General features: G+C 39.0%; 2 protein-coding genes across 2 annotated transcripts in view; both read left to right on the top strand.

The window, feature by feature from the left end:
- The window catches only part of rab31 (RAB31, member RAS oncogene family), a 46,633-nt gene extending 29,881 nt beyond the window's left edge, over nt 1-16,752 (top strand). Inside the window, exon 8 of the mRNA XM_047367563.1 lies at nt 16,619-16,752. The gene's annotated coding sequence lies outside the window, so the exon portion shown is untranslated. The remainder of the gene's footprint in view (nt 1-16,618) is intronic.
- vapal (VAMP (vesicle-associated membrane protein)-associated protein A, like) lies at nt 572-23,867 on the top strand. Its single transcript, XM_047367560.1, has 6 exons — nt 572-854; nt 16,619-16,771; nt 18,216-18,319; nt 19,602-19,679; nt 21,761-21,928; nt 22,958-23,867. The coding sequence occupies exons 1-6, from the start codon at nt 797-799 to the stop codon at nt 23,120-23,122; spliced, it is 726 nt and encodes a 241-aa protein (XP_047223516.1). The 5' UTR covers nt 572-796; the 3' UTR covers nt 23,123-23,867.
- The last annotated feature ends 1,918 nt before the right edge of the window (nt 23,868-25,785 follow it).

Here is a 25,785-nt window from a genome sequence, read left to right as displayed (position 1 = left end):
TATAAACTAAATACTCAATAAATCTATATGATGTGTTTCACTTAGTTAATTGGGTTACTGAAATAAATGAACTTTCAATTCTATTCTAATTTATTGAATATGACTGTATATTTGTAAAATAATGTATTACAATCTGTAAAATTAAAGACTCCTTAACTGCCCAGGGGCCTTCATCAACCTTAATCCGGCCCAGGGTAGAACTTTGTAATTGTATCTATAATGGGCATTTATTATATGTGTACGTCTTTAATTAGGGTTTATTTCGTCAATAATAGATAAGATATAAGATGCCGAGTTACGATTTTATAATAAAATAAGATCTCGTAATAAGAGGTCAGATCTAGGGATGCTGCGCTTTATTATACTCATGATAACACTCTTACTCTTCAAGGAATATAAACTAATTATAATGGCATGTTTTGCAACTTATTTTTTCCAAGATTCAGTCCTGTTTTTCCTTCCACAAATTAACACACAAGCAATGTAAACGTAAAACCGACTAAGTACGGCATATTTGATCTTATAAGAGTCACGTAGGGAGGTTTGGCCGGTTTTTATCAGATGTTCCTCAAAGTATTTCAGTGTATAACGAGTTTAATGTAGCGTAATCTTATCAGAACCACGAGGACGCCGCGCAGTGCTGAGCTTCCAGCGCCTTCAAGTATTTCTACCCTCATGCTGCTCCGTTCCGCCGCTAAAACTCCGCCAGCGATCGACTCACTCAGTGGCAGGGCATCCAGGATTTCCACTTGTCACTCCACGATACCCACAACTAAGTGCATCCCCCTCAGCTAAAATGTCCAAGTTGGACCAGGTCCTAATCCTCGACCCTGCCTCCGACCTCAGATTTAAAGGTAGGATAATTGATATGTCTTGACGTGTAAAGAGTCCTGTCGGTTGGTGTGATTTTTTTTTTTTTTAAACACTGGAATGATTTGTTTTACGCTGCCTAACAGGCTAGAAAGCATTCACCGCCATTTTAAGTTAGCCAGGGAAGAGGACGGGCCACAAAAGCCTCGGACTGTAGTGAAGTGGATAGCCGGCGTAGCGTGCATTTAAGCGGGCCGCCGCTGATTACCACCTCGCTGAAAACAAACTAGTAAAGCTTTAAAGGAATTATTGGGTATCGGATATCAGAGTTTGACGACGGATTTAAAAGCAACACATTGTCGTCTACGTTTGCCGTTGTACATTCAGTTGAAGTGAAAACCTTGTTACTATGTAAGGATCACCAGTGTTACCCATAAAATTCTTACAGGTCTCCCATAAAAGGTGACGACGATCAACATAAACTTTGTGGCAACAAATGGCGTTTATACCGAGAAACCAAAGGCAGGGATATCTCCACGTTCAGCTGACAAACTGGCTGACAGTTGAATGACAAACTTAGCTGACAGCAACATTATACCGTCTAAGTGGAGCTGGACTAATATTTGACCGATTCTCCAAAGGCGTTAGGGTCTAAGGGATCATTTTAAATATGTTTAACAGAAGTATTGTTATTAGAACCTGCTCAGTGGGTTCTAAAATGATCTGCGAACCGGGTTGCCACTGATTGCTTTCCTGACTGATAAGGCTCAATGATGTGTCAGCTAACTGTTGGCTACCCGTAGTTAGCTTAGCCTGCTAACACTACGCTGAAGTTAGCATCCGAGTTAGCACTAGGGTAAAGGGCTATTTCACAGTTTTTAAGGACTCTGGGCTACATTTTATACGTTTCATTTCACAATATAAAATATCTGCTCTAATCAAACCTTAACTGGGTCATTGCAGCCTGAACAAATATTCATAAAAATATTTTTTTGGATTTGTTAAACTTTTTTCCTTAATTTTTTTATACAATCTGTGGCATGTTGAATCAGCGGCTGCTTGAAAACAAGATTTAAACATGTCAAACCTGGACTGGCTCTAAACTGATGGTGTTTATAAATCAGTTTGGGATGTATGAAGCCTTGTATTTATTTTAAATCATAAATTTGAAAAGGAATATTCTATGTCTGCCTCTCCCTAGTTTTGCTGTGGTTGTTTCTTAAAGTCACAATACTGAGACAAGACACAGCGAGAGCGATCCACTGATTTAGGCCATTGCTGTCTAATACAGACAGAGTTTTCTTACAGGTCGGTGCAAAAAGACTAACTTCAGTGCTTTTTGTGGCTTTAAGATAACTTCAGGTCAGGTCCTGCTTAAAGAATACTTAGACTAGTCATACCTGGAATGGATAATTTTTCATTGAGGACAGATCCTTTAAAACTCAGGTTGTGATCTGTGAAACTTTTCCTCATTAAGTTCAAAAAAGGGAAAAAAGTTTTTTTTTTCTCTATTGGGAAAAACTCCAATACTTAGACAAACTATAAAAATAATTAAAATGAGGGCAAATTCTTTAAAACACAGATACTATTCTCCTATTTGTGAAAGTAGAATTTAGCCAATTCCAGGTTTTTTCCTTTGTCATTTTGACCACTTCAAAACAGGTTTGACTTTAAATTTGGGGTAAATAGTTAACCCAAATTTTCTCAAAAGCACAGTGTGTGCTTGGTATTGGTTGAACTCTGCTGGCAAACACACAAAAACGGCGATTTCAGTGTTTTGTATGCATTTTTCTAATCTACCTGTCAAAAAAGAATCTGTAATTATAATAGGTGTAGAACAATTTAGTCCAGTAATAATTTAGTTTAATTAACAACTTTAGATTCAATTTTACTCAGTGTTGCTGGTTAAATGGAGTCCAGATTCCTACATATCAGATACTAACTTCAGTGTTTTCCTGCTAACGCTATGGTTGATTTGTATTTACCTGCATCACTATATGCTTAGTGGAAACAAACTGGTTTTCATTCTGGCAAATTAACAACTTTTACTACTCATTCAAACATAATGACAGTCTTCACATATTTAATCAAGTATAAGGCAAATTTTGCTCTGAACAAGAGGTCATTTCATAATGTTGATAGTTCATAGGGATGTAAAACAGCACTGATTAGAGGAAACTATTTATCTTCATATCATAATTCATTCTGACCCAGAATCTCTTTCTGCTTCTCTGGTATTTGTCCCAGTTACTAATCTCTCAGTGCTGGAAGCGTTTTCACCAAGGAGAAGCTGTTTTATTGTTAATGACTGGGCTGTTGCCTTGAACTCTAGAATCTGTCAACCTTTTGTTTCTCTGGTCCTTGAAGGGAAAAGACGTGGGTCGGATCTCACGGGCACCAATTGTCGTCTCCAAACATTTTTCAAGTGTGAGAACAATTGAGAAATTAAATATCTCACAGCACTTTTCCTTTGAGTTATTTTTATTTTCATTTTCAAATTCACCTAAAGGCGACTAGATGCTCAATTAAGACTGTTCTTAATATCAACTGTATGTGTTCATATTCCATGATTGGTTGGGATTCACCAGTCCAAAGCCTTAGGAATGAACAGAGTGACAGTTATAAAACAATAGCAAGAACGATGTCTTTGATCCAGCGACATTTGTAGCCCGTGTGTTGGATTCGTTTGTGCGTAGTGGCTCTTGATGCACCGACTCCAGCCTCAGTCCACTCCTTGTGAAGCTCCCCCAAATTCTTGAATGGATTTACATTCCTCTCTAGGCTGTGGTTAACCCTGTTGCTGGTTCACCTTTTCCTACCAAACTTGTTCTTTCCTCTCAACCTTCTATGAATATGCTTGGATACAGAACTCTGTGAACAACCTGCTTCTTTAACAATGAGCTTTTGTGGCATACCCTCCTTGTGGAGGGTGTTAATGACTTTCTTCTGGACATCTGTCCAGTCACCAGTCTTCCCCATGATTGTGTAGCCTACTAACCCAGACTGGGAGACGATTTAGAGGCTCTGGAAACCTTTGCAGGTGTTTTTAAGTTTACTATCCTAAGAAAAAAACTGAACGTTGTTATGACTAGAGATTAGACCTGACTAGAGGCGTAACGATACATTTAGCCTTTCAGTAGAGATGATACGCTGTTTTGGGTTCATTAGTCCAACACAAGATACAATTTTAATAGTATTTTTAAGCAAACTAAGAATCAAAATGTTTTTGTTATTATTAATAGAGAAAAAAACATTTCAACTAAGTGAAGTCACATAGCTTTGTGTTTTTACAAATATAATAAAGGTTTCACACATTATAATCTGTGTTTTAATAAATCTCTGTTCAGCGTAAAATAATCCATTTCAGGTTTGAACTATGAGTACTTTTAGGCCCCGTTCTGACCTGGTATCTGTATCTTGGTTAATCAGGATATAAGTAGACTAGCAACGACTATTCACAGCGGCCATTAAAATCCATCTTGATTGAGCTGATCACAGTTACACGCTTTATGGCAAATAAACGCGTAGCCACGACACACTGATGTTTTTGTGACTTTACAGATACATAAATGACTTGAAGTAGATTATTCAGACATCAACACTGCTAAGATTCATCTACATGTTTTGCAGTTATTTAGGCTACAGTGTGGCAGACCACTAGGGGGCTCCACTCACACCCAGACTACAGGACCTTACAGAGATATGTGTTGTTGGCACGTTTTTTCCTGTGTTATGAGTAGCTCCTTGTTGGAGTTGAGTAAAGAGAGTTGATCTAACCTAGTTCTTGTGCTGTCCTCCTTACACTTCCAGAACAGATGTTTAAAAGCCCACCTGTGTAACAGATGTGAGATGAGAGAGGAAACGGAGAGTAAATATTATGGGACTTTACAGAGCTCGGTGTCAGTGCAAAGAATTTTTAACCGGTAAAACAGCCGACTGCATCACTTGCACAACTTTTATTGCTTAGACACATGGCGCTGCTTCAATGTGACTGGATATTCCAGAAATGTTGTGCTTTGCAGGAGCAATTTTATGAAGGTGTGACTTAAGCGGGTTCAATCAGCTCCAAAGATGTTAATAAAAAAAAGCATATCAGCAAAATTCACTCAGCCAAACAGTCTCCTAATATCCACTGATCAATCCAGAGCACACCAATAAAATGCTAACTATTTAGATGACATCTTTTGTTTTTTATATTGACAATGATTTTAACAAGTAAAACTGGAGCATTTCAGATAGTGCAGTAGTTGTTTTAAGTTGGTTGATGAAAGTACTGATTTGACAACAGCTTTTTACCAAAGTTTACTTTCTTAAAACTGAGAGCCGTCCAGGTGACAACAGCTTGAGGAGAATCATGTTGTATCGGAGGGTGGTCCTTCAAAGGCTCCCAAGACAGATTGCATTCAGACTGCCAAACCACTGCAGACACAAGGGTCACAGGCCACCTCTGAAGGTGGTGTGAAGATAACTGTCCTCAGTGTGTCTTGAATGCATTTACACCCATATTTGGCGCTGTCTGGACTCAGTTGGATCCCTCAGGATACATGCCGGTGCTAGGTGTAACTGGGGCCAAATTGAATGCTAATTTGTTCCTCATGTCCATAGGCTAAAACAAAAGCCTGGAAAACATAATTTTGTGCTTCCACTAATAGAATAAAAGTAATGAGTGTCGTTATTGAATCACATGCGGCTATATTTTCCTCCAGTGCTCACCAAACTATCTTATGTGTCGCAGTTTATATTTTACTTCGGGTTAACCAAACTGCTGCCAAATAAAGGATCAAAAAGGAGCTGCAGACCTCTTCAATGCTAGTTTACCCAAACAAAGTCACGCTGGTTCCAACAAGATAGACTTCCTCGAGATGTTTTCATATCATCGCGTGATCTCGATAAACTAGTAAACTTAATCTGTTTTTGCCACCATTACTTTATTCTTTATTATTTTCTCCAGGTTTTTAGTGACTAATGTTAGAAAAAGTTAGTTTGTGTTATAAATTTAGTTTTTTGTTCTGTTGTGCTTTTAAGATTGTGTTTATTCACCCATCTGGTCTAATAATTGCATTTAGCTGCTTCCCTTAAAACTATGAAGTGCAACTGGTCTGGTAAAAAGAAGTTTCTTCTAACCTAAGGAATTGTAAAAATATTTCTCAGCCTTGGAGTTTAAATGCCCTCAGTCTGGGTCATGCTCGACCAGTTCAGGTGGGTTTTTCGGCTGCATGCGGCTGTCAGAAGGCAGCGAAGAGTTACTTCCTCTGACCATAAACAAGTGTTTGTGTCTCATCTGAATATGGAGAATTAGCCAGCTGTCAGAGACATAGAGCATAATCTTATCACTGCCCTCCATACTTTACCCTATTTAAGAAATTCAGCTGTAATTCAACTTATTCTGATAAATGATCAGTCACAGGGCTTACATTTTCCCTCATCAGATTAACTTTTCCAGTCAACTCAAATGGATGAAGGCCTAAAAAGTCTTAATGCTTTTTTTTATGCCATTCTGCCAAGCTCCTCTGTTGCATTTCAATTGGAGATATTTCATTTAATGAAATAGGAACAAAAAGCAGAAATCTGGGTCTGTAAAGCTGTTCTAATGGATCATAAGGAGGAAGAAATGCAATCTTAAAAACCAATATTTTCTCCCAGACAGAGCAGAACTTCTAATCTTTTATGCTGCATCAATACATCCTCTTTCTTTGTGCGTAAAGTGTTGTGGAGGCTCGAGTGGATCTTTGTTTTGCAAATAAACGTCCTTTCTGGCATCGTGTAACCTGACTATGAACCAACTGTAATTTAATTATTTAACTGCAGTAATCTAATTTAAACAGTAAATTGAAGAAGAAACAATTGCAACATTTAGGGTCTTTGGTTTTTTAAATGAATTTGAGTTGGATGAAAATGAAATGATTCCTGACAGACGTTTAGGAGCAGCGTTAGAAGCACGCCGCGTCTTCTTCTGCTGTCACAGAGGCCGAGCTAAATTGGTCTGTGTCTACGTGAGACCTGGACTGTTTTGGAGGCTCTCTTGGGATTCCTCCAAGCAAAGCAACGAGGGCAGCCGTCCTCTCCTTGGCTGGTATTTTTAGAATAGGACAAGCCTGGGGGACCCTAACCCGGCATACATGCAGCAAGATGAAGAAGATGGCGCTTCTGGTGTTTGACGAAGAGGTGGCATCTCAGAGTTAGGCAGTGGATGCAATAGATGTGTGTGGGTGTGTCAGATGTTTCCAGTGTTTTTATTCCTTTCAGAGCTGGTTTATTTTATGTTTACAGTGTATAAAACACAGTGACTGTTTTTAGCCAAGTTTCTGTTGCATTTAAACAAAAATAGTTTTTGTACAAGTTTGCATTAGTTGGTTTAGTAACTAAATTTGAATCGTCTGATTCCTGCTTAATCAAATATACATATCTTACTGTAGCAATTGCATAAAATATTTTTATTTTAAGGACTCAAACCACTGCTTTTCACTGTTGCATCCATGCTCTGTATTGAACTGCTGCATGTGGAGTAATGAGCTCTGGTAGGTACTGTATGTTAAGGGAAATACTCTCTGGAGTATCTCCCTTAACATACAATATTAGCTCAAGACTTGCCAAGCAACATTTCAGGAAGCAGCTTTCTATTAGACATGCTTAACTTCCTTATGTGTTATTTATTTAAACTTACACACAGACAGAAATCTGTTTTCTTTAAGTTTAAATTTAGCAGATTTCTTGAAACTACTATAGATCAACTTTAAATGTGAAAAAAAAAAACAAGACCTACCAACATACATTTGGTCTATGACAGTTAATATCTGACAGACATACCATGTTTCTAAACGGTGAAAAAAAACAAAGGCTTAAGGCGTTTAAAAACCGGGATACCTGGTTGGACTCAAACGCAGAATAAATCCGTGAGTTTCAGAAATCAGGAACTCCAGAGCACATTGTGGTTGTAAGCAGACACATTTGTTCTCCTCGCTGACGTTTGTGCACATACTTGTCTTCAGTTTTAAGGGTAGAGATGAGTTTTAGAAGCAGTAACAGTCGAGGTAATTCCTGTACTGGGTTTACTCATAGAATATTTGTCATAATCCGATCATGAGGGATTAAGTGAACACTACCTGTTTCTCCTCTCAAGTTCAATCAAGGCTCAACATCGTTCTCGGGTTTTAACAGACATTTATTGTCTGTCAAAGTCTTAACGATGCCCCAAAAATACCGTCAGAACTAAGAAAGGAAACACAAATCTACATTAGCTCACGGAAAATATACAATCTACATAAATAAAACATACAAATAAAACAATAAAATTGTTCCTCATTGGCTGCATCAACTCCAGAGGAATAAAGATGATTTATACAGCTTCATCTCACACACACACAAAAAAAAATACGCTTGTTTTCGGGGGAAACCTCTTGTGACCAGTCTCTGGCAGATAGGTCAAGTATAATATTCCGTGTGGCTCCTTGTACACCAGCCAAACTTTCCCCATGGGCAACAATGTGGCATGCGGAACAAAAAAATAGGTTCCCCCCCTTACATTTTAATGTGTTTTTAACCAAATAAATGAACTCTTAACTGCATGAATTTACTGGAAGTTAATATTGAATGTTTCATATAAAATACTAATATGTATTTATAGCCAGTTTCAACGGAAACTTAAGGATAATGAAATAAATATTAGAGCTGTTCATAATGGCAGCTACTCTACCTTCATCCAGATTACAGACATAATATCTTAGAAAAAACATTCCACGACACTTCTGGTCAAAGGTTTTAGATACACTTTCTCACTTAATGGGTCTCTTTATTTTCATGACTATTTACATTGTAGATTCTCACCAAAGACGGCAAAACTATGAACGACTACGATGTAAATAGTCATAAACATAAAGAAACCATTAAAGGAGAATGTGGTTCTGAAACGTTTGACGGGTATTGAATATGGACTGTATGAAGTCTAAAGCTCGCTAAACTGTTGGTAAAATGTCAGTTTTTACCAAAAATGTAACAGAATATGTTCTTTCAACATAACATTATTGCAAATGTTTTCCATTTGTGCATTTTTTTAAAAAGTTTGAACAAAAGACAGACATCAACTATCTGTGATGAATTTAAGTAAAAGATGATATTAGATTGTAAAGGATTACAGCATGTTATCCTCCTGCCAAAGCAGAGATTAAATCTTCTGTTTGGCACATTCTGTACTATGCTGCTCTACGCTCCTGCAGATGTGCATTAATTTTACTTTATTCCTATTCTATTAGATTTATTAACTAGCTTTTATGTAGGAAAATCTGCACTTCACCAGAATATTGCTGTTTTTGATTCTTTTAGATTTAGATTTTTTATTTTTTTGAAGTTGGCCAAGACAGTATGAGATGGAGTACTTCCCATCGACACATAAACACGTATTCTATGTAATTATCAGTAGTTGCAGTTATGTTTGCTACAGGTTGGCAAAATTGAACAAGACGATTTAAAATCTGTTTTAGAAACGTTCTTTGGTTTAAAAGAGCAGTGCTCAGACAGATGCCAGCAGCAGCAGCTTTGTTCACTTCCTACTTAAAATCTGTTCCAATGTCCATTCATTGGAGTTTGCACTTGTTTTTATTTCTGCCTCAGAACCTAAACGGTTGAAAACTGGATGATTTACTCCCTCTATCTCCACAAACGGCCAGAATCTACATCAGATCGCAGTCATCATCGCAGTATCTGTGTGCGAAATATTAAAGGAACTACCTGAATGCATTAAATATCACGTTCTCTGTATATCTATAAGATATTTGGCCAGATAAATGGACTATAACTTCTCTTAAAGCCCACAGCTGGTTTACTTCCTTAGTGGCTGAGATTCTAAAGGTCATGGGGTGGGGATGTTGTGTACTGGTGAAGAGAGAAGAGTGTTTTAAAAAAATGAGGCCTAATTATAATCTATAGTGGTATCACAACTAGGGTTGTAGCCCTATGACTATAATGTATGTAATATAAAGAGCTGTTAAAAGTTAAAAGCTAATGTGAATTGTAGAGCAGACTTGGATGAGTGAAGCATAATCCTGGAAATGTTGAAATAATGTGAAATGCCTGTCGCCTTTCCTGCACAAAGATCCCAAAAAGTGCTACGTCCCTACCAGGTAAATGTCTACCTGGATTTTTACCCTGGTAGACACAGGTTTTAAAAGGGAGAGTTACTGGAGTGGAAACATGCTTCAAGTCTTCTTGAGATGTTTTGTTTATTTTTTAATTATTTTAAATCACATCTCTTCCTTGAAGATGATCATCTCTCTCCTTCTAGGTTCATGAAACACATTCTTTTGTTCGTGTTTGTTTTTTCCTCATATTCTGCCCTTTCCTGGGAGAAAACATTTTTCCTACAACCACAGTGTTTTCTGATGCGGTCATAATAAGGACAGTGAAGCTCTGCCCCCATCAGTTAAAGTTAAATTACTCGTCAGCTGAAATGCATTAATGGTATCGGTCGGTTCCCAGTTAAATGCTCCGCCTGTTTGCTTTGCTAAAACCAGGTAGTGACCTCTGTTGGGTTGGGTCATGATCATCACAACAGGTTTACAACAAAGATGCAACATAGATGTTGGCTTTGAGGAAGTTCCTCATACGTCTTGTGACTTCCTTCTCTGTAACAGTATACAATAACACAGACTGTTAAAAGCTAAAGAATCTGGAATGAAGTTTTTCAAGATTAAAAGAATGCATTTAATGCTCCACCTGTCTTGAAAACAATTATCCAGTCATGTGTGTAGCTCTATGTTTAGCTGGGTGGAGTCAGGTAGTCATACAATACAGTTTGTCTCTCTTTGTGATGAGAATGAATGAATTAACAGTAGAGTTTGTGATCTATGGAGCTCCAGCTGAGATGTGAAATCCATTAATAAACAGTATTTGTTGATAGCTTTGTCATTTTCTTTGTTCAAGTAGCGATAATTTGGTTATTTTTTATTTTATAATATTCTACAGTCTATTGAATAAATAAACTTTGAGTTTGTTACCTTTTTAAACTTGCTATTTAAGTGAATTTAATGTTGGCAGTAAGTTTTGAATGTGAGAGACAAAATGAATGGATTGAGTTTTACACCAGAGCAGCATATGAACATTTACCAGCACAGTAGGATGGAGATTAGGTTGGTAATTTTACCTGACAGCTTAATCGGCCCTTCCCTCTGAGGACGTTTCTTGATCCAGGAAGTAAAAAAGCAAAAAGAGGAACAAAATTAACCTTTTCTAGCAATGTTTTCATTTTATAAAATAAATTCTTTGTACAGTTCTGTGAAAACGGTATTTGCCCTGTTACAGATTTTTTCGTGCTTTTTTGTCACAACTAAAAGTTTCAGATCAGTAAACACATTTTAATATAAAACAAACACTTAAATAAGACCTGTTAAAGCAACACATCATGTCCTGATCTAAATAAATCCGAGAACAGATGAGAAACGATGTTACTGACATTTATTAATCAGAATAGGGTTACAAAGCCATTTCCAAAGCTATATGACTTCAGACCACCACAGCTAGAACCATTATCCACAAATGGAAAAAACATGGAACAGTGATAAACCTTCGCAGGAGTGACCGGCCTATCAAAATGACTCCAAAAGCACACTGACATCTCAGTGATCCAGAGCATTCCAGCAAGTCCAACTTTAAAACATCTCAAGAAGTGGCCTATACGAAGACTGGATTTAAATCTAGTTAAAATGCTGTGGCATGGCCATAAACAGGCTGTTCATATGTACAAATCCTCCAGTGTGGCTGAATTAAAACAGAGTGGGCCAGAAATCCTCCACAGGGATGTAAAACACTGCAAGTTAGTGCCAGCGCTTGATGGTGGTTGCTGCCAACGTGACACAAGAACAAACAATACTTAGGTTTGGGGGGGGGATTACTTTTTTTACGTGGGGCCAGGCAGGTTTGGATAGCTGTTTCCTCTTCATTTCAATGACATCAACATTTAAAAATAAACTTGTCACAAACTCCCACATCAGTGTAGACTCACTGTTGCACTCGTAGAAAACGACGGAGTACATTATACAGGGGTTGGACAATGAAACTGAAACACCTGTCATTTTAGTGTGGGAGGTTTCATCGCTAAATTGGACCAGCCTGGTAGCCAGTCTTCATTGATTGCACATTGCACCAGTAAGAGCAGAGTGTGAAGGTTCAATTAGCAGGGTAAGAGCACAGTTTTGCTCAAAATATTGAAATGCACACAACATTATGGGTGACATACCAGAGTTCAAAAGAGGACAAATTGTTGGTGCATGTCTTGCTGGCGCATCTGTGACCAAGACAGCAAGTCTTTGTGATGTATCAAGAGCCACGGTATCCAGGGTAATGTCAGCATACCACCAAGAAGGACGAACCACATCCAACAGGATTAACTGTGGACGCAAGAGGAAGCTGTCTGAAAGGGATGTTCGGGTGCTAACCCGGATTGTATCCAAAAAACATAAAACCACGGCTGCCCAAATCACGGCAGAATTAAATATGCACCTCAACTCTCCTGTTTCCACCAGAACTGTCCGTCGGGAGCTCCACAGGGTCAATATACACGGCCAGGCTGCTATAGCCAAACCTTTGGTCACTCATGCCAATGCCAAACGTTGGTTTCAATGGTGCAAGGAGCGCAAATCTTGGGCTGTGGACAATGTGAAACATGTATTGTTCTCTGATGAGTCCACATTTACGGTTTTCCCCACATCCGGGAGAGTTACGGTGTGGAGAAGCCCCAAAGAAGCGTACCACCCAGACTGTTGCATGCCCAGAGTGAAGCATGGGGGTGGATCAGTGATGGTTTGGGCTGCCATAATCATGGCATTCCCTTGGCCCAATACTTGTGCTAGATGGGCGCGTCACTGCCAAGGACTACCGAACCATTCTTGAGGACCATGTGCATCCAATGGTTCACACATTGTATCTTGAAGGCGGTGCCGTGTATCAGGATGACAATGCACCAATACACACAGCAAGACTGGTGAAAGATTGGTTTGATGAACATGAAAGTAAAGTTGAACATCTCCCATGGCCTGCACAGTCACCAGATCTAAATATTATTGAGCCACTTTGGGGTGTTCTGGAGGAGCGAGTCAGGAAACGTTTTTCTCCACCAGTATCACGTAGTGACCTGGCCACTATCCTGCAAGAAGAATAGCTTAAAATCCCTCTGACCACTGTGCAGGACTTGTATATGTCATCCCCAAGACGAATTGATGCTGTATTGGCCGCAAAAGGAGGCCCTACACCATACTAATAAATTATTGTGGTCTAAAACCAGGTGTTTCACTTTCATTGTCCAACCCCTGTATATCCCCAGCTTGCAGGAGAAGCAGCAACACACCCTTCTGTTCCTGAAGTCTGTTACTTTAGAGGATTTCTCAAAAGCTGGACATCAGGGTAGTGAACTTGGATTCATCGCAGGTGTTCATCCCAACCGTGTGGACATGGTCGGTTTTAAGCAAAATCTGTAAATGATGCCCCTGAATCAGTAGGCAGCTGATTAGGATTAGCGGTCCTTAAGACTAGAGCTGCCACAAATGACTGTTGGCGAACTCGACTGGTGTACGCAACAGAGGAAAACAGCTGTTACTGTTGTAATAAGGCTCAGAACCTAATTTACCGTTTAATTCTCCACCATTGAATCGTGTATGTCAGGGCAAGTGCAAAAAATGCACTAGCCCTGACATAGTATTGAATCCTTAACTGAAAGCTGAATATCTTGAGTACTTTTACTAGTACTGAGTGTTTAACTAAGTTTCTTCATATCACATAATTAACTGACTTATTGTACTTTCTAGTTGCAGATTCTCTTAAACTGTAAATTTAAGTCAGGTGGAAAATAAGAAACCTCTTCCAGAACTCATGGATGCTTTGAGCAAAGTTATTTAAGAGCAACAGGCATCCCTGTTCTCTGCAGCCACAAGAGAACCAGGTGTGAAATTCGCCACTGGTGCCCTGTGCTCTTCACAGATGAAAGCAGGTTCACACTGAGCACATGTGACAGACGTGACAGAGTCTGGAAACACCATGGAGAGCGATCTGCTGCCTGCAACATCCTTCAGCATGACCGGTTTGGCAGTGGGTCAGTAATGGTGTGGGTTGGCATTTCTTTGGAGAGCCACATGGCCCTCCATGTGCTCGCCAGAGGTAGTCTGACTACCATTAGGTACCGAGATGAGATCCTCAGACCCCTTGTGAGACCATATGCTGGTGCGGTTGGCCCTGGGTTCCTCCTAATGCAGGACAATGCATGTGGCTCATGTGGCTGGAGTGTGTCAGCAGTTCCTGCAAGATGAAGACATTGAAGCTATGGACTGGCCCGCCCGTTCTCCAGACCTGAATCTGATTGAGCACATCTGGGACATCATGTCTCGCTCCATCCACCAACGTCACGTTGCACCACAGCCTGTCCAGGAGATCCCTCAGGAGATCATCCGCCGTCTCATCAGGAGCATGTCCAGGGGTTGTAGGGAGGTCATACAGGCACATGGAGGCCACACACAATACTGAGCCTCATTTTGACTTGTTTTAAGGACATTACATCAAAGTTGGATCAGCCTGTAGTGTGTTTTTCCACTTTAATTTTGTGTGTGACTCCAAATCCAGGCCTCCATTGGTTAATAAATTTGATTTCCATTGATGATTTTTGTGTGATTTTGTGGTTCAGCACATTCAACTTTGTACAGAACAAAGTATTCAATGAGAATATTTTATTCATTCAGACCTAGGATGTGTTATTTGACTGTTCCCTTTATTTTGTTTAAGCAGTGTATGAGAAATAAATATGTAATTTTGAGATTTTATTATTAAACAAATTAACATTTATTACCACATGAACACACACAAAAGTACCGAAAACTGGTACTTTTGAGTACCGATATTGATTCCCAGGTACTGGTATCGGTTCATATGTGAAAGGTACCCATCCCTATAGATGTTTGACCTTTACATAAAATATTTTAATGTAAAAACCCTTTGAACAATATTTCGGCATGTAATATCATGAGCAGTTCCTGACAGTTACCATGCTGTCAGATAGTTGTCATGTGATGTTTTCTGTAGTCTCCCAAGCTAATTGGCCCAGATTGAGTTTGTGGGACCTCTGACTTGGCAGCCACTTGTGTTTTTGACTTGGCGTTGGTGATCAAAGCAGCTTGTGCTGACCCTGGTTAAGGAACTAATTTGAAGCCAGTGCTATCACAAGATGGAGATCTGTTGCATTAACCACTGATCTCCTGAGTAAAGACCCGACGGGGGAAGGACTCCCATTTCGAATATCATCATGGGACATCTATATGAAATTATCTGTGTGGGGGTCAATGTAATTGGTTCAGGTGGTTTGTTGGGTCTCATCTACAGTAGAAGCATATGCAGGCAGTAGTGGTTATTTCTGAAGTCATAGTTTTCTGATTGACTTTCTGTGCCAAGCCTTAAACTTCCAGCTTAGATTTTATGTGATCGACCGACACCAAGTACTGCATAAATGTGGCTGTAAATTAAAGAGCGCAAAAATTGTTTTGCTAATGAAAATCTAAAAATTGTGGCATACATTTAGGGCATTCTTCACCAGCTTTGCACATCTAAAAACTGAAATTTCACCAATTCTTTTGTTCAATCTCAGTCAGATTAAATGGAGATGGTCTGCAAACAGTGTTTTGTTTTTGTTTTTCAAGCCTTGCCACATAATCTCAATTGAATCTCTGTCTAGACTTTGACTGGGCCATTCTAACATATCAATATGATTCGACCTAAACTATTCCTTTGCACCAGTTGCTGTCGGTTTAGTGTCCATTTTCTAATGGAAGGTAAACTGCTGGCCAAGGCTTAAATCTTTTGCAGATTCTTAGATGTTTTCTTCCACTATTGCCTTGTAGAGACAATCTTCCCATCACCTCTAACCACCTTTCCCTCTCCATGATGGTGATGTGCAATGTAAATTTCCACCACACACAGCATTTCAGTTTAGGTAGAGCGCCACATTCTTGTAGGTTTGGGGTTGTGCCAAAGTTTTTATGTTTGGATAATGGGTTGAAAAGTGCTCTATGAGATATAAACAGTTCGCAGTATTGTTTTATAACCTAATTCTGCTTTAAACCTCTCTACAGTTCCTCCCTGACATACATGGGTGGACTCTGTTTGCTTGTAGAGTGACTGGTTGCACTGGATTGTATTTAGGGGTATGGAAGTTGGAGGGGAATGCATACAAAACATTTTAGACTTTAATTTGTAAAGGTTTTGAAAACAATTGTATTTTCTTTCTATTTTATAATTCTGGACCCCAATACATGTGTGTGTTTGTGTATATATATATATATATATATATATATAATGCTTTAGTGTACTTTTATGTACTGGAAACCCTGTTTTAATATTACCAGTATGAAATAATGTAATGTCTTCTATTTCTTTATCTAGCTGCATGCTCTCTTGTTTTTATTTCATAGAGCCTGATGCCAGATGCTGCAGTCTAGCTTCACCTTGAGCTCTCTATTCAATAAGGCCTTTAAATCGTGTCGGTCTAATCGAGTTGCTCTTCACTATTTTTCTGCAAATGTTTTAAAATCCCGTTGGAAACTTGGCAACCAAAGCCTGCAGGCCTGTTGTGCTCGCAGCTAGAACGTCTATCTGGAAATATTGACTTTTTTTTTTTTTTTTTTTCAAACGTTTTGTTTTCAGCTGACTTTCTAGAAAATTATACGTCGTTTGCAACTTCATGTATCTGCAGAATGCTTCCTTTTAACTTCTTTTAGCGGGAGCGTGTGCCTGGATTCCAAAGCTAGTAACGCGCCTGTGTCTGTTGTTCTCTGTCCGTCAGGTCCTTTCACAGATGTAGTCACCGCTAACCTCAAACTGAAGAACCCTTCTGACAGAAGAGTATGTTTCAAAGTGAAGACGACAGCACCTCGCAGGTACTGCGTACGGCCAAACAGCGGAGTCATCGATCCAGGTGCAACGGTCATCATCTCTGGTAAGGCTTTAAAATATTCTTCCTGTTGTTGAGGTTTGGTTTTGGTTGAGTTTAAAAACATTGATTGTGATTAAGAGAAGGTAGGGATCTGTAGGTCAGCATAATCCACACAGAAATGCTTTCTGGATGCTTCCTTGAGTTCCAAGCTTTAGGTCCTACGTCAGGCTTTCAAGCTTTTATCTCAAACTGCTTTCTTACTCTTTTTGAGTCCAGTTGTACCTGACCTTGATCACATTGTGGAGTAGAGTACTATGGAAAGCTCTCAAATGATCCCTTAATTCTTGATCATCTCAAATCTGTTGTCACTTCAAGGCAGTTTTACAAGACAAATAGATCCAATTCGTATCAAATATGTAGATGCCAATACGGTCCAGATCAGTCCAGTTTATTCCAATCTAATCATATAGCCAGATCCAGTGATGCACAGTCCAATCCAGTTCAGACCTTCAATATAGTACAGTGAAATTTAATTCAGCATTTAATGCCAAAAGGAAGCCCAGCTGACTGTATCGAGTCATTGACTTTGTAGCGATCCTTCATCATGAGTAGCGATCAGGCGAAGGTAGAAAGTAACCACTCCATTTTAACAGGAGACCTCAGCAGAACCGAGCTCAGATTGAGCAGTCGGAAAAACAATGAAACTGTAGTATTTTATACAGGGAAGAAAAAACAAACAATTAGCCAGAGTTCCATCTGCAACCCCATCCTAGATAGAGATGTGGCTAAACATAAAAACTCTGGGTGTACTCAGGCATACTTTCTACAAAAAAAAAAAGACAAAAAGTAGATGGAGAGTTTTTGGCAGCATTCGCCCTGTTAGTGACTCTGTCCAAGAAAGAGACACAGCTAGACGCAGAAACACAATACCAGGGGAACTTTCTATTGGCAAGAAAAACCGAGTAATAACAGAGTTAATGGCATTAGTAGCTTTATTAGTGACTCCATTCAGATAATAATCATTTTATGGTGTCTTTACATGTCTGTTAAACATAACCGTCATAAAGGCTGTTAAGCTGCAGCTTGAACCGTCACCAATAACCTTTCACCCATATAGGAGCAGCAGGTGGGCTCTTGTAAAGCTAACATTTAAACATCATAGAGCAAAGGTATGTAGAAGAGAAGCCTTGAGACTGACAGCGTCCACAGGATGGATGTAAATGGCCAACAGTTACACTGTGGACGAATGCAGTACTGAGTATTATAAGTACTCAGCGTTTTGGTGTCTTTCAAACGCTTACTAACAAAGTGCTTACTAACTTAAAGCCACTAATTTATTTTCCTTTCTTGTGTTTGGCTTGAATGAAACACAAAGTTAAAAAAGAGTTCATGTTCCTGTTATGCTTTAGAGACAGAAATATTTGCTCAGTGTTTTTGTTTTCAGGTTAAGATACTTTGTTTTCAGACTGTACTCATTTCTATCATAAAATCCTTCCTTTTTTCACAGTTATGCTACAACCCTTTGACTATGACCCCAATGAAAAAAGTAAACACAAATTTATGGTGCAGACGATTTTCGCCCCATCAAACGTTTCCGACAATGACTCCTTGGTAAGTATTTGGTTGCTGATTTATTTCCTTTTCCATAAAATATTTCCTGTATGTGCTGAACTGACGGATGGCCACTAACCTCCTAGTTGATGCAGAAGCATTTAACAGCCTGCTGATGATGAGGAAGATGCTGGTTTGACATTTAAGGTTCTAACTTCTAATTTTGGAAAATCTTTCATGTTTTTGCTGGAACAATTTTGTATGAAATGTTAACGTTTATTTTTAACTGAATTCTCCTAATTCCTGTATTTAAGATATTTAAGCTACTATTAATTAATTGATATAATTATTATTTTTAGCAAAATATGAACATTTATTTTAAACACAGTACAATGCCCATAGTACATTTATTTGCCGAAATGAGATCACAGCACCTAAATGATGACAGCAATGTTGTTTTTTTTTGTGCTCTAAAATTACTTGATTGTATTTGTAAATATTTTTGACCATCACTGTTACCACTGGTCTTATTAGATAAAAATTTCAAGACAATAAAAATGAGTAACTACAACAGATTAGGTACTGCTATCGAGTGTTTCTGTCTATGTGAATCACACGAATATATCAGTTCAGTGCTACAAATAAAAAAACTGGGACAGCATATCCCATTCAAATATATTTTCCTGCATTGTTAAAAATGCACAAATCCCTTTTATTGCTTTAGAAACCAAAACATCTTATAATGCTGAAATTATCTTTTTACATTTTAAAATACAGAAATCAAAAGGCCTATTAATATTGATATATAAAATGTACTCAGAGGACTTATTTTTAGTAGGTTCATGGGTAAAATCTACATTTCTGCAATGTTTTAGGCAACATTATGTTTGAGAACGCCAGCGTGGCCAAAGAAAATGAGAGGTTCCCCATTTGTCCACCAGGGGACAGCAAATGCTTAGCCACACAATTAAACAAACTTGATAGTATCTGTGAACAGGTTTATATTAAATCCCAAAGTTTGGCTGCAGTTATGCCTTTTTTAATATTGGAAATGTTTTGTTGACTGTTGGAAATGACTGCAAAATTCACTTGAAATGATGCTATAACCTGGAGCTCCAAGTGTGTTGTTGTGATAGGTCAGCTCAACGCTGTTTTGGAAGTAAACAGATGCATGTTTTAAGATTTTATGGAGTTTTAAGGTTTGAGGCCCCATTGCAGAAAGAAAGGGTGATGCAGTGTTGCATGTACGTTCCCATGTCCTTACATTTCTGTCTGTGGAGAAAAAGATCCATCTGGATGCAGTTTGAGTTAACGAATGACATGCACATTTTTCATCTGTCAGTGGAAAGATGCAAAACCCGAAGATCTCATGGATTCCAAGCTGAGATGTGTCTTCGAGATGCCTTCTGAAAACGAAGTGGTAAGAGGAGCTCCTTTTGCTTTAAAACGGACATTTTATAACCTGAACCATCTTTGACCTGATTGAGAATCTGTTTTCTTTAACTTCCTGATAGCTTTTTGCTTTCCTTATAGGAGAATGTATTATTGGAGGAAAAACAGGTCACAAGTGTCAAACCTTTAAATACGTTATGACTAGTAAAATCTTTTTTCCCCCTCTAATCCTCTCATTTTTAAAAGGTGAAAACATAGCAGTTATCCGGTCTTTCATATATTGACAAAGGTTAACAGGAGCAACCGCTACCAGACATGCTACATGTACTCATGACATTTCTGGCCTGTAGGTAAATCAACTAACGGCACAAACGGGAGAATAAAGTACCACTAAAAGTCTAAACATGGCCATTAAAGTTACAGCAGGTAATGGAGGTTTGCTTTAGTAAAATAAGATAACACTTCTCTGCCTGTTTAACATCCATTTTTGTTTAAATGAACCAAAAATGTGACCATTTTTATACAATGTCGAACCTCATTTGCAGACGAGTGAAGTCAAGGGCCTTGCATGAGTCTGCAAACCCCTTCAGCTTTTTGACAATTTTCACCCCACAGATCAACACGAAAAGTGCATTAATCTGAATTAAAAGGAAATTAACAGTTTCCATAATGTTTTTCTTCAAATAAATGTTTGGTGTACATATATATCCAGCCCCCTTTACTGTAATGTCGCTAAATAAAATCCAGTGCAGCCAAGTCCCTTCAGAGGTCACATATTTAGTAAAGTGTCCACTTGTGTGTAATTTCATCTCAGTATAAATCCAGATGTTCTGTCAAACTTGTTGAGAAGCATCCAAGAGGTCCATGGTAACTCTGGAGGAGCTGCAGAGATCTGCAGCTTATGTGGGAGAATCTGTTAACAATTATCTAAAAATCTGGTCCTGTATTCACAAAGGTTCTCAGAGTCTGTCAGAGAGCTCCTATCTTAGCCTAAAAGCTCCTGGAAATGAGTTCTAGCTTAAGAGTGATTCTGTTCTCTGCTGAGAGCGACTCAGAGCGAGGAGACGACAAAACTTCCTATATTAGTGAGGAGGTGTGGTTGACCCCGTTGCTAGGTCTTTTAAGAGCTGTGATTGGTGGTTAAAAGAAACAAAAAAAAAAAACCAAATGTGCTCCTAATAATCAATGGAAAGAAATTAACAGATGATAGAATTTAGACTTAATTCACAAATATGTAAATCATGATGATGACTTAAGCAGAATTAAATGAATTGTCACACATCATCAAAATGTTTATTTAGATCTATTTTTCTGTTTTACATCCCATAGAAGAAAATGCATCCTGCTTTTTGTTTTTGTTTTTTTTAGCAAAATTTCATTTTTCTTTCTTTAATGACCTAATAATAGAAATTGTTGTTTCTAATAGTAGATATTTATCAAAAATTTAAAGTTGTATTTCTTTCAAAACGTCAGAACATTTGTGGCTCTAAACAAGTTTTAATTGGGAAGAATTAAGGCACAAATGACTCTTTGTCTGGACCACTCATCAGGGGTCTGCAACCTTTATAATCCAAAGTCCAGACCTAAATTCAATTCAGAATCTGTGGCTAGATTTAAAAATTGCTGTCCAGACTATCTCCATCCAATTAGACTGAGTCGAGCTATTTTGCAAAAGACCAACTTTGTGGTTATCATCTGACTGAATGTGAAAAAGTTCATAGTGTATGAATAGTTTTCCTAAGCACTGAATGTGTTGTTGATTTACATTGAGACTACTACATGTTTTCTCTTTTGAAAATATTTGAGCCCCAACACAGAATTCAGCTTGTTTAAGTGGTAATTACATCATCCTTCCTCTGCCAGCCTCCATCCACACTGCAATAGTTGTATTTCTGTACTCCCACCAGTCAGGCCTTTATTTGCAATGTTGTAATCTTGGCCGTCTTACAAACAAAGCCACATCAAATGTAACTTCTTGGTCTCAGATCTGGCGCTGAGAAACTCGGACAAGGCCGCCTTTCTTTGGCATGTCCAAGGCACGTAATAGGTTTGAGTCTGGCCGTGCTGGATTTCACCTCAGTCATGCTTTTCCTCCTTTTTGTCGGCCAGAATGACGTGGAAGTGACAAGAGCAGCCCCGGTGATGAACTCTATGAAGGTCGAGCCAACGGTTCCAGCTGCTGCAGCAGACGACACAGAGATGAAGAAGCTACTGGAGAAGTGCAAGAGGCTCCAGTCGGAGATAAACAAGCTCAACGACGAGAACAGGCAATTGAAGGTTAGAAGATTAACATTGGAATTTGTGACATTTTGTTATCGGGCCTTAAACCCACTTTTAAAGGTTAGTTTACATACCAAGACAGAGCCAAATTCACACGTAATTTTCCTTCAGCACACAATTGTAAAGCAAAATAATAGAAGTACATGCCACAGTTAATCACTGGGTGTATGGTGCTGTGGAAGACAATTACATTGTCCATGAGGTGATGTGGACACCATGCAGCATGCTAAAAACAGAACCGGCTGCTCTATGGTGGTTATGAGCTTCCAAAGCATCAGACTGATTTCATTGTCAAAAAGTATTAGTCAGCAGAAGTGTTCAAAAGAATTTCCAAGGCACTAGATGCACCGTGGACCACTGTGTAGAAGGCCATTATCAAGTAGAGAATACATGGGGCTGCAGTGACATTAGCAACAACTGGATGTCTTTCCAAAATTGGTCAAAAGATGAGGACAAAACCAGCTAAAGTAGGAAAATATGTTGTGGTCTGATTTAACCAAGGTTTAATAAGGGCATCCCATGGCTCAGTGGTACAGCTCGCACACCATATGCAGAGGCTAGAGTCTTAAACGTTCAATTCCCAACCCTGAGCCATTTGCTGTCCACCAATAAAGGACACTAGTGCTCCAAAAACCTTTAAAAAAAAAAAGCCCCCAAGGTTTAACGTTTGGCTTTTAGGAATGTTTGATGGAAAACAAAAACAAAAGAACACAATTGCCTCAGTGAAGCATGGTGGTGGTAGCTTCATGCTTTGGGGTCTCTGGAGAGTTGAGTATGGAAAAGTTTGGAATTTTCTACAATAAAAAAAGTGGGAATTCTAATTGTATATCACCAGGTCTTAGACATCGTGGGACCCCTTTATTGCATAGTCTCTGGTGCTCTGTAACAGTGGGGTGCCCCAGTTCTACTCCCGCAGTTCAGTGTTGACACCTGGACCACCGTTAGTAAGCATGACCTGGAAGAGCTTGTTAACAAACTGATGCCTACGCTGTGTGGTGCTGAGGTTTTGCTCTCTTGTTTTTACAGGAGGAGGGAACAAGGATGAGAAAGATGCCTCCTCGCTCAGACCACAGGACATCAAACTCAACCAACGTTGTCGGCCGAGAAACCAGCACCGCCTTCCTGCCCTCCCTCCTTGTCGTCATAGCAGCCATCTTCATTGGATTTTTCTTCGGAAAGTTCATCTTGTAGACTGGCATCACGTATGCCGGCCATATTCCTCCGCTCCAGCTCCAAAAAGAAAAAAGAAAAAAATAGGCCTGGAAGAGCAAGAAGTCTTTCTGTCGACTTTGCTATATCATTGGTTGTGTGGCCTACAGTGAACACATCTGTACAGCATCATCCAAAGGCGTCGTCTTTTTACAATGTCGCACACTTACTGAGCCCAGAGAGTCCACTAAAGAAGGTTTAAAAAACAAAAAAAGTGATTTCTCCCTTTCTTGTTCTCAGTTTATGATTAATTGGTTTACAGGTAATTTGATGGGACAATGGAAAGATGTTTACCATCAGGCAACATGGATCATGGAAGAAGGAGGGAACCATTGAGAAGAAGCAGTGCAGTTTTTGTTCCTTTTCTCTGTGCTTTAATAGGAATTGAATGGATGCTAGGCGTCTTGTAAATGTCATTTAAAATCCTTTCAAACAGAAACATGGAGAGAAAGTTCCTTGAAACAGACTCGTTGCTGGATTGCTTCTGAAGTTAATTTGTTTGTAATTTCTACTTCTTTCTGTTGGAATGTTCAGATCCAGGTGGGGAAATGGGAGCCTCGTTATGTGCATTTGTCCTGTCATTTTCCTCACAATTATTATTATTATTAATAAACATTATTCAACACATTTATTCCTTCCGAGGCAAGTATTGACTGAAAGGAGGTAATATTCTGTCCCATGGTATTAATCATTGACAAAATAAAATTGGAAAAATGTGGTTTTCATAGCCATCTTTTCCTGTCTCATTTGAAGGGGGTAAAGAAACCGTTTTTTGGGAAGGTGTGAGTTTTTCAGATGAGAAATTTGTGTAAAAATACCACGGTTTCACAGTATCAACACAAACATTTAAAAGAAAAATGAACACGTCTTCATTTGTTTCAAAACAAAAGGGACAATTATTTCAATGCTGCTACTGCTTAAATATTTCTTACAAAAATAATTAGGTTGCCAATGATATTTGTTATTGAGAACACATTGAGAGCTGATTCATATACTCATACCACAGTTTTGTTTTTCCAGCTGAAGATATTCAGGAAAAACCAATAATTAAATTCTACTTCAGTTGCAAATACTCAACTTTTCTCTACCAGTTAAAACATAAAGCAATTTTAAACCTACTGGGGTAGACCTTAGTGAGGTATTTACATGCTTATTGCTGCTTTGTGGTGATGAAGCAATACTGATGCTAATATTAGCTAATTAGCCAGGCTGGGTTAGTGTCGAGGTAGGAAAACTTTACTGGCCGTCAGTTAACTCTTACATTACTCCTCACCTCTCCCCGACTCTTTTTATTTGGCACCCCAAAGGACAATCCTCAGTCAGAGATCAGTTGTACGTTTCCTCAGAGAGGGAGACACACACTTACACTGGTACCTGGAAACGTCTGTGTGTTGTCTGACTGGGGCTGCACTTCACTCCGTCATATACCCCTCGTTGCTGTGCAGCACCTTTTTTCCAGTTACATACACAATCATTCTGTCTGTGGATGTCTCCCCAGCAACAGCATCAAAGAAACAGAGATACATTTCATCATTTAATTAAGAATTGTTTCCCACACAACTTCAGGAAGTTTCGGGGTGGAATAATTATCAGAGTTTTGGTCAGCACAGAGAGGAGTACCATGCCTCCCCAACACTACCAGCTTCTCACGATACAGACAGGAAACACCTGCAAGCTTTAACCTTGAATAATAAACACATATTGTGTGATCACACTAGAAGCTACTGTTAAGGTTTTTTTCTAACTATCAAAAGCATAACTAAAAACCCCTAATAATAATCTATAAATGGCAAAGTCCCAAATTTATTTTAGTTTTAGCTACTAATAATAAGGCATTTATATTTCCACAATCCCCCCTTTTGATTCCACCAGGAGATTGCTCCACATAGAGTGCAGCCAACCCCAGACGTTTCTCCGTCAAAGCACACATCTGATAAGTAGGAGGTTTAGATTCAGCACTCCCCTTCTCAATTGTGGCAGTGATGAAGCGAACCATCAGAGCCCTGATGCGTGGTACACAGCAACAACCACAGGTAACCATTATGGCAACAAAAATAGCTATAGAAATCATTAATGACATGATTAAACCTTTCCATTTTCCAAACATATCAGTGAACCATTGCTCCGATGCATTGTCAATCCCTGAATCCTCCTGCATTGTTTTACTCGGGTGACAGATCCGTCAGGAGCGGTGTTATTGGGGATAAAAGTACAACACATATCTCAAAATATGGCACAGACACCCCCTTTTTCAGCTAGCAACATATCCAATGCCATTCTGTTTTGTATGGCCATGAGAGAGGTGGGGGCTAGTTGTTCTGAGAGACCTTCAACGGCATCCTGGGTTAAGTTGGCCAGTCGTAGTACATTGTAATGAATATAATTAATGCGGTCTACATTCTTGTTAGGAGTTATTGGAATAAACGCTGAGATTATGGGGATATTTTCAAAGCTGGCTGCTACTTGATTTGCTAATTTATACTCATCTGGGACTCCTCTAGGCACTCCAATTGCATCAATATAGGTGGGAGAGTTCTGCGTGAGGCCAAAGGAGTTAGTTGCACGCTTCTTTAACACATGTCTGCGCCTCCGAGCTGTTAGGACAGAGGGTAGACGAGTGTTATTAGTTCCTTTTATGACTTCCC

Source organism: Girardinichthys multiradiatus, chromosome 6 (genome assembly GCF_021462225.1).
Source record: "Girardinichthys multiradiatus isolate DD_20200921_A chromosome 6, DD_fGirMul_XY1, whole genome shotgun sequence".
Classification (NCBI taxonomy): domain Eukaryota; kingdom Metazoa; phylum Chordata; class Actinopteri; order Cyprinodontiformes; family Goodeidae; genus Girardinichthys; species Girardinichthys multiradiatus.
The sequence above is the reverse complement of the archived record's forward strand: the minus strand, read 5'-3'. Positions and strand labels throughout refer to the sequence as shown.

Excerpts from the sequence above, each read along its gene's own strand:
- vapal (XM_047367560.1), top strand. The coding sequence starts at position 797 with ATGTCCAAGTTGGACCAGGTCCTAATCCTCGACCCTGCCTCCGACCTC. Across the intron at positions 16,772-18,215 it reads TGCAACGGTCATCATCTCTG|TTATGCTACAACCCTTTGAC; the intron begins GTAAGGCTTTAA and ends CTTTTTTCACAG. Across the intron at positions 18,320-19,601 it reads TTTCCGACAATGACTCCTTG|TGGAAAGATGCAAAACCCGA; the intron begins GTAAGTATTTGG and ends TTCATCTGTCAG.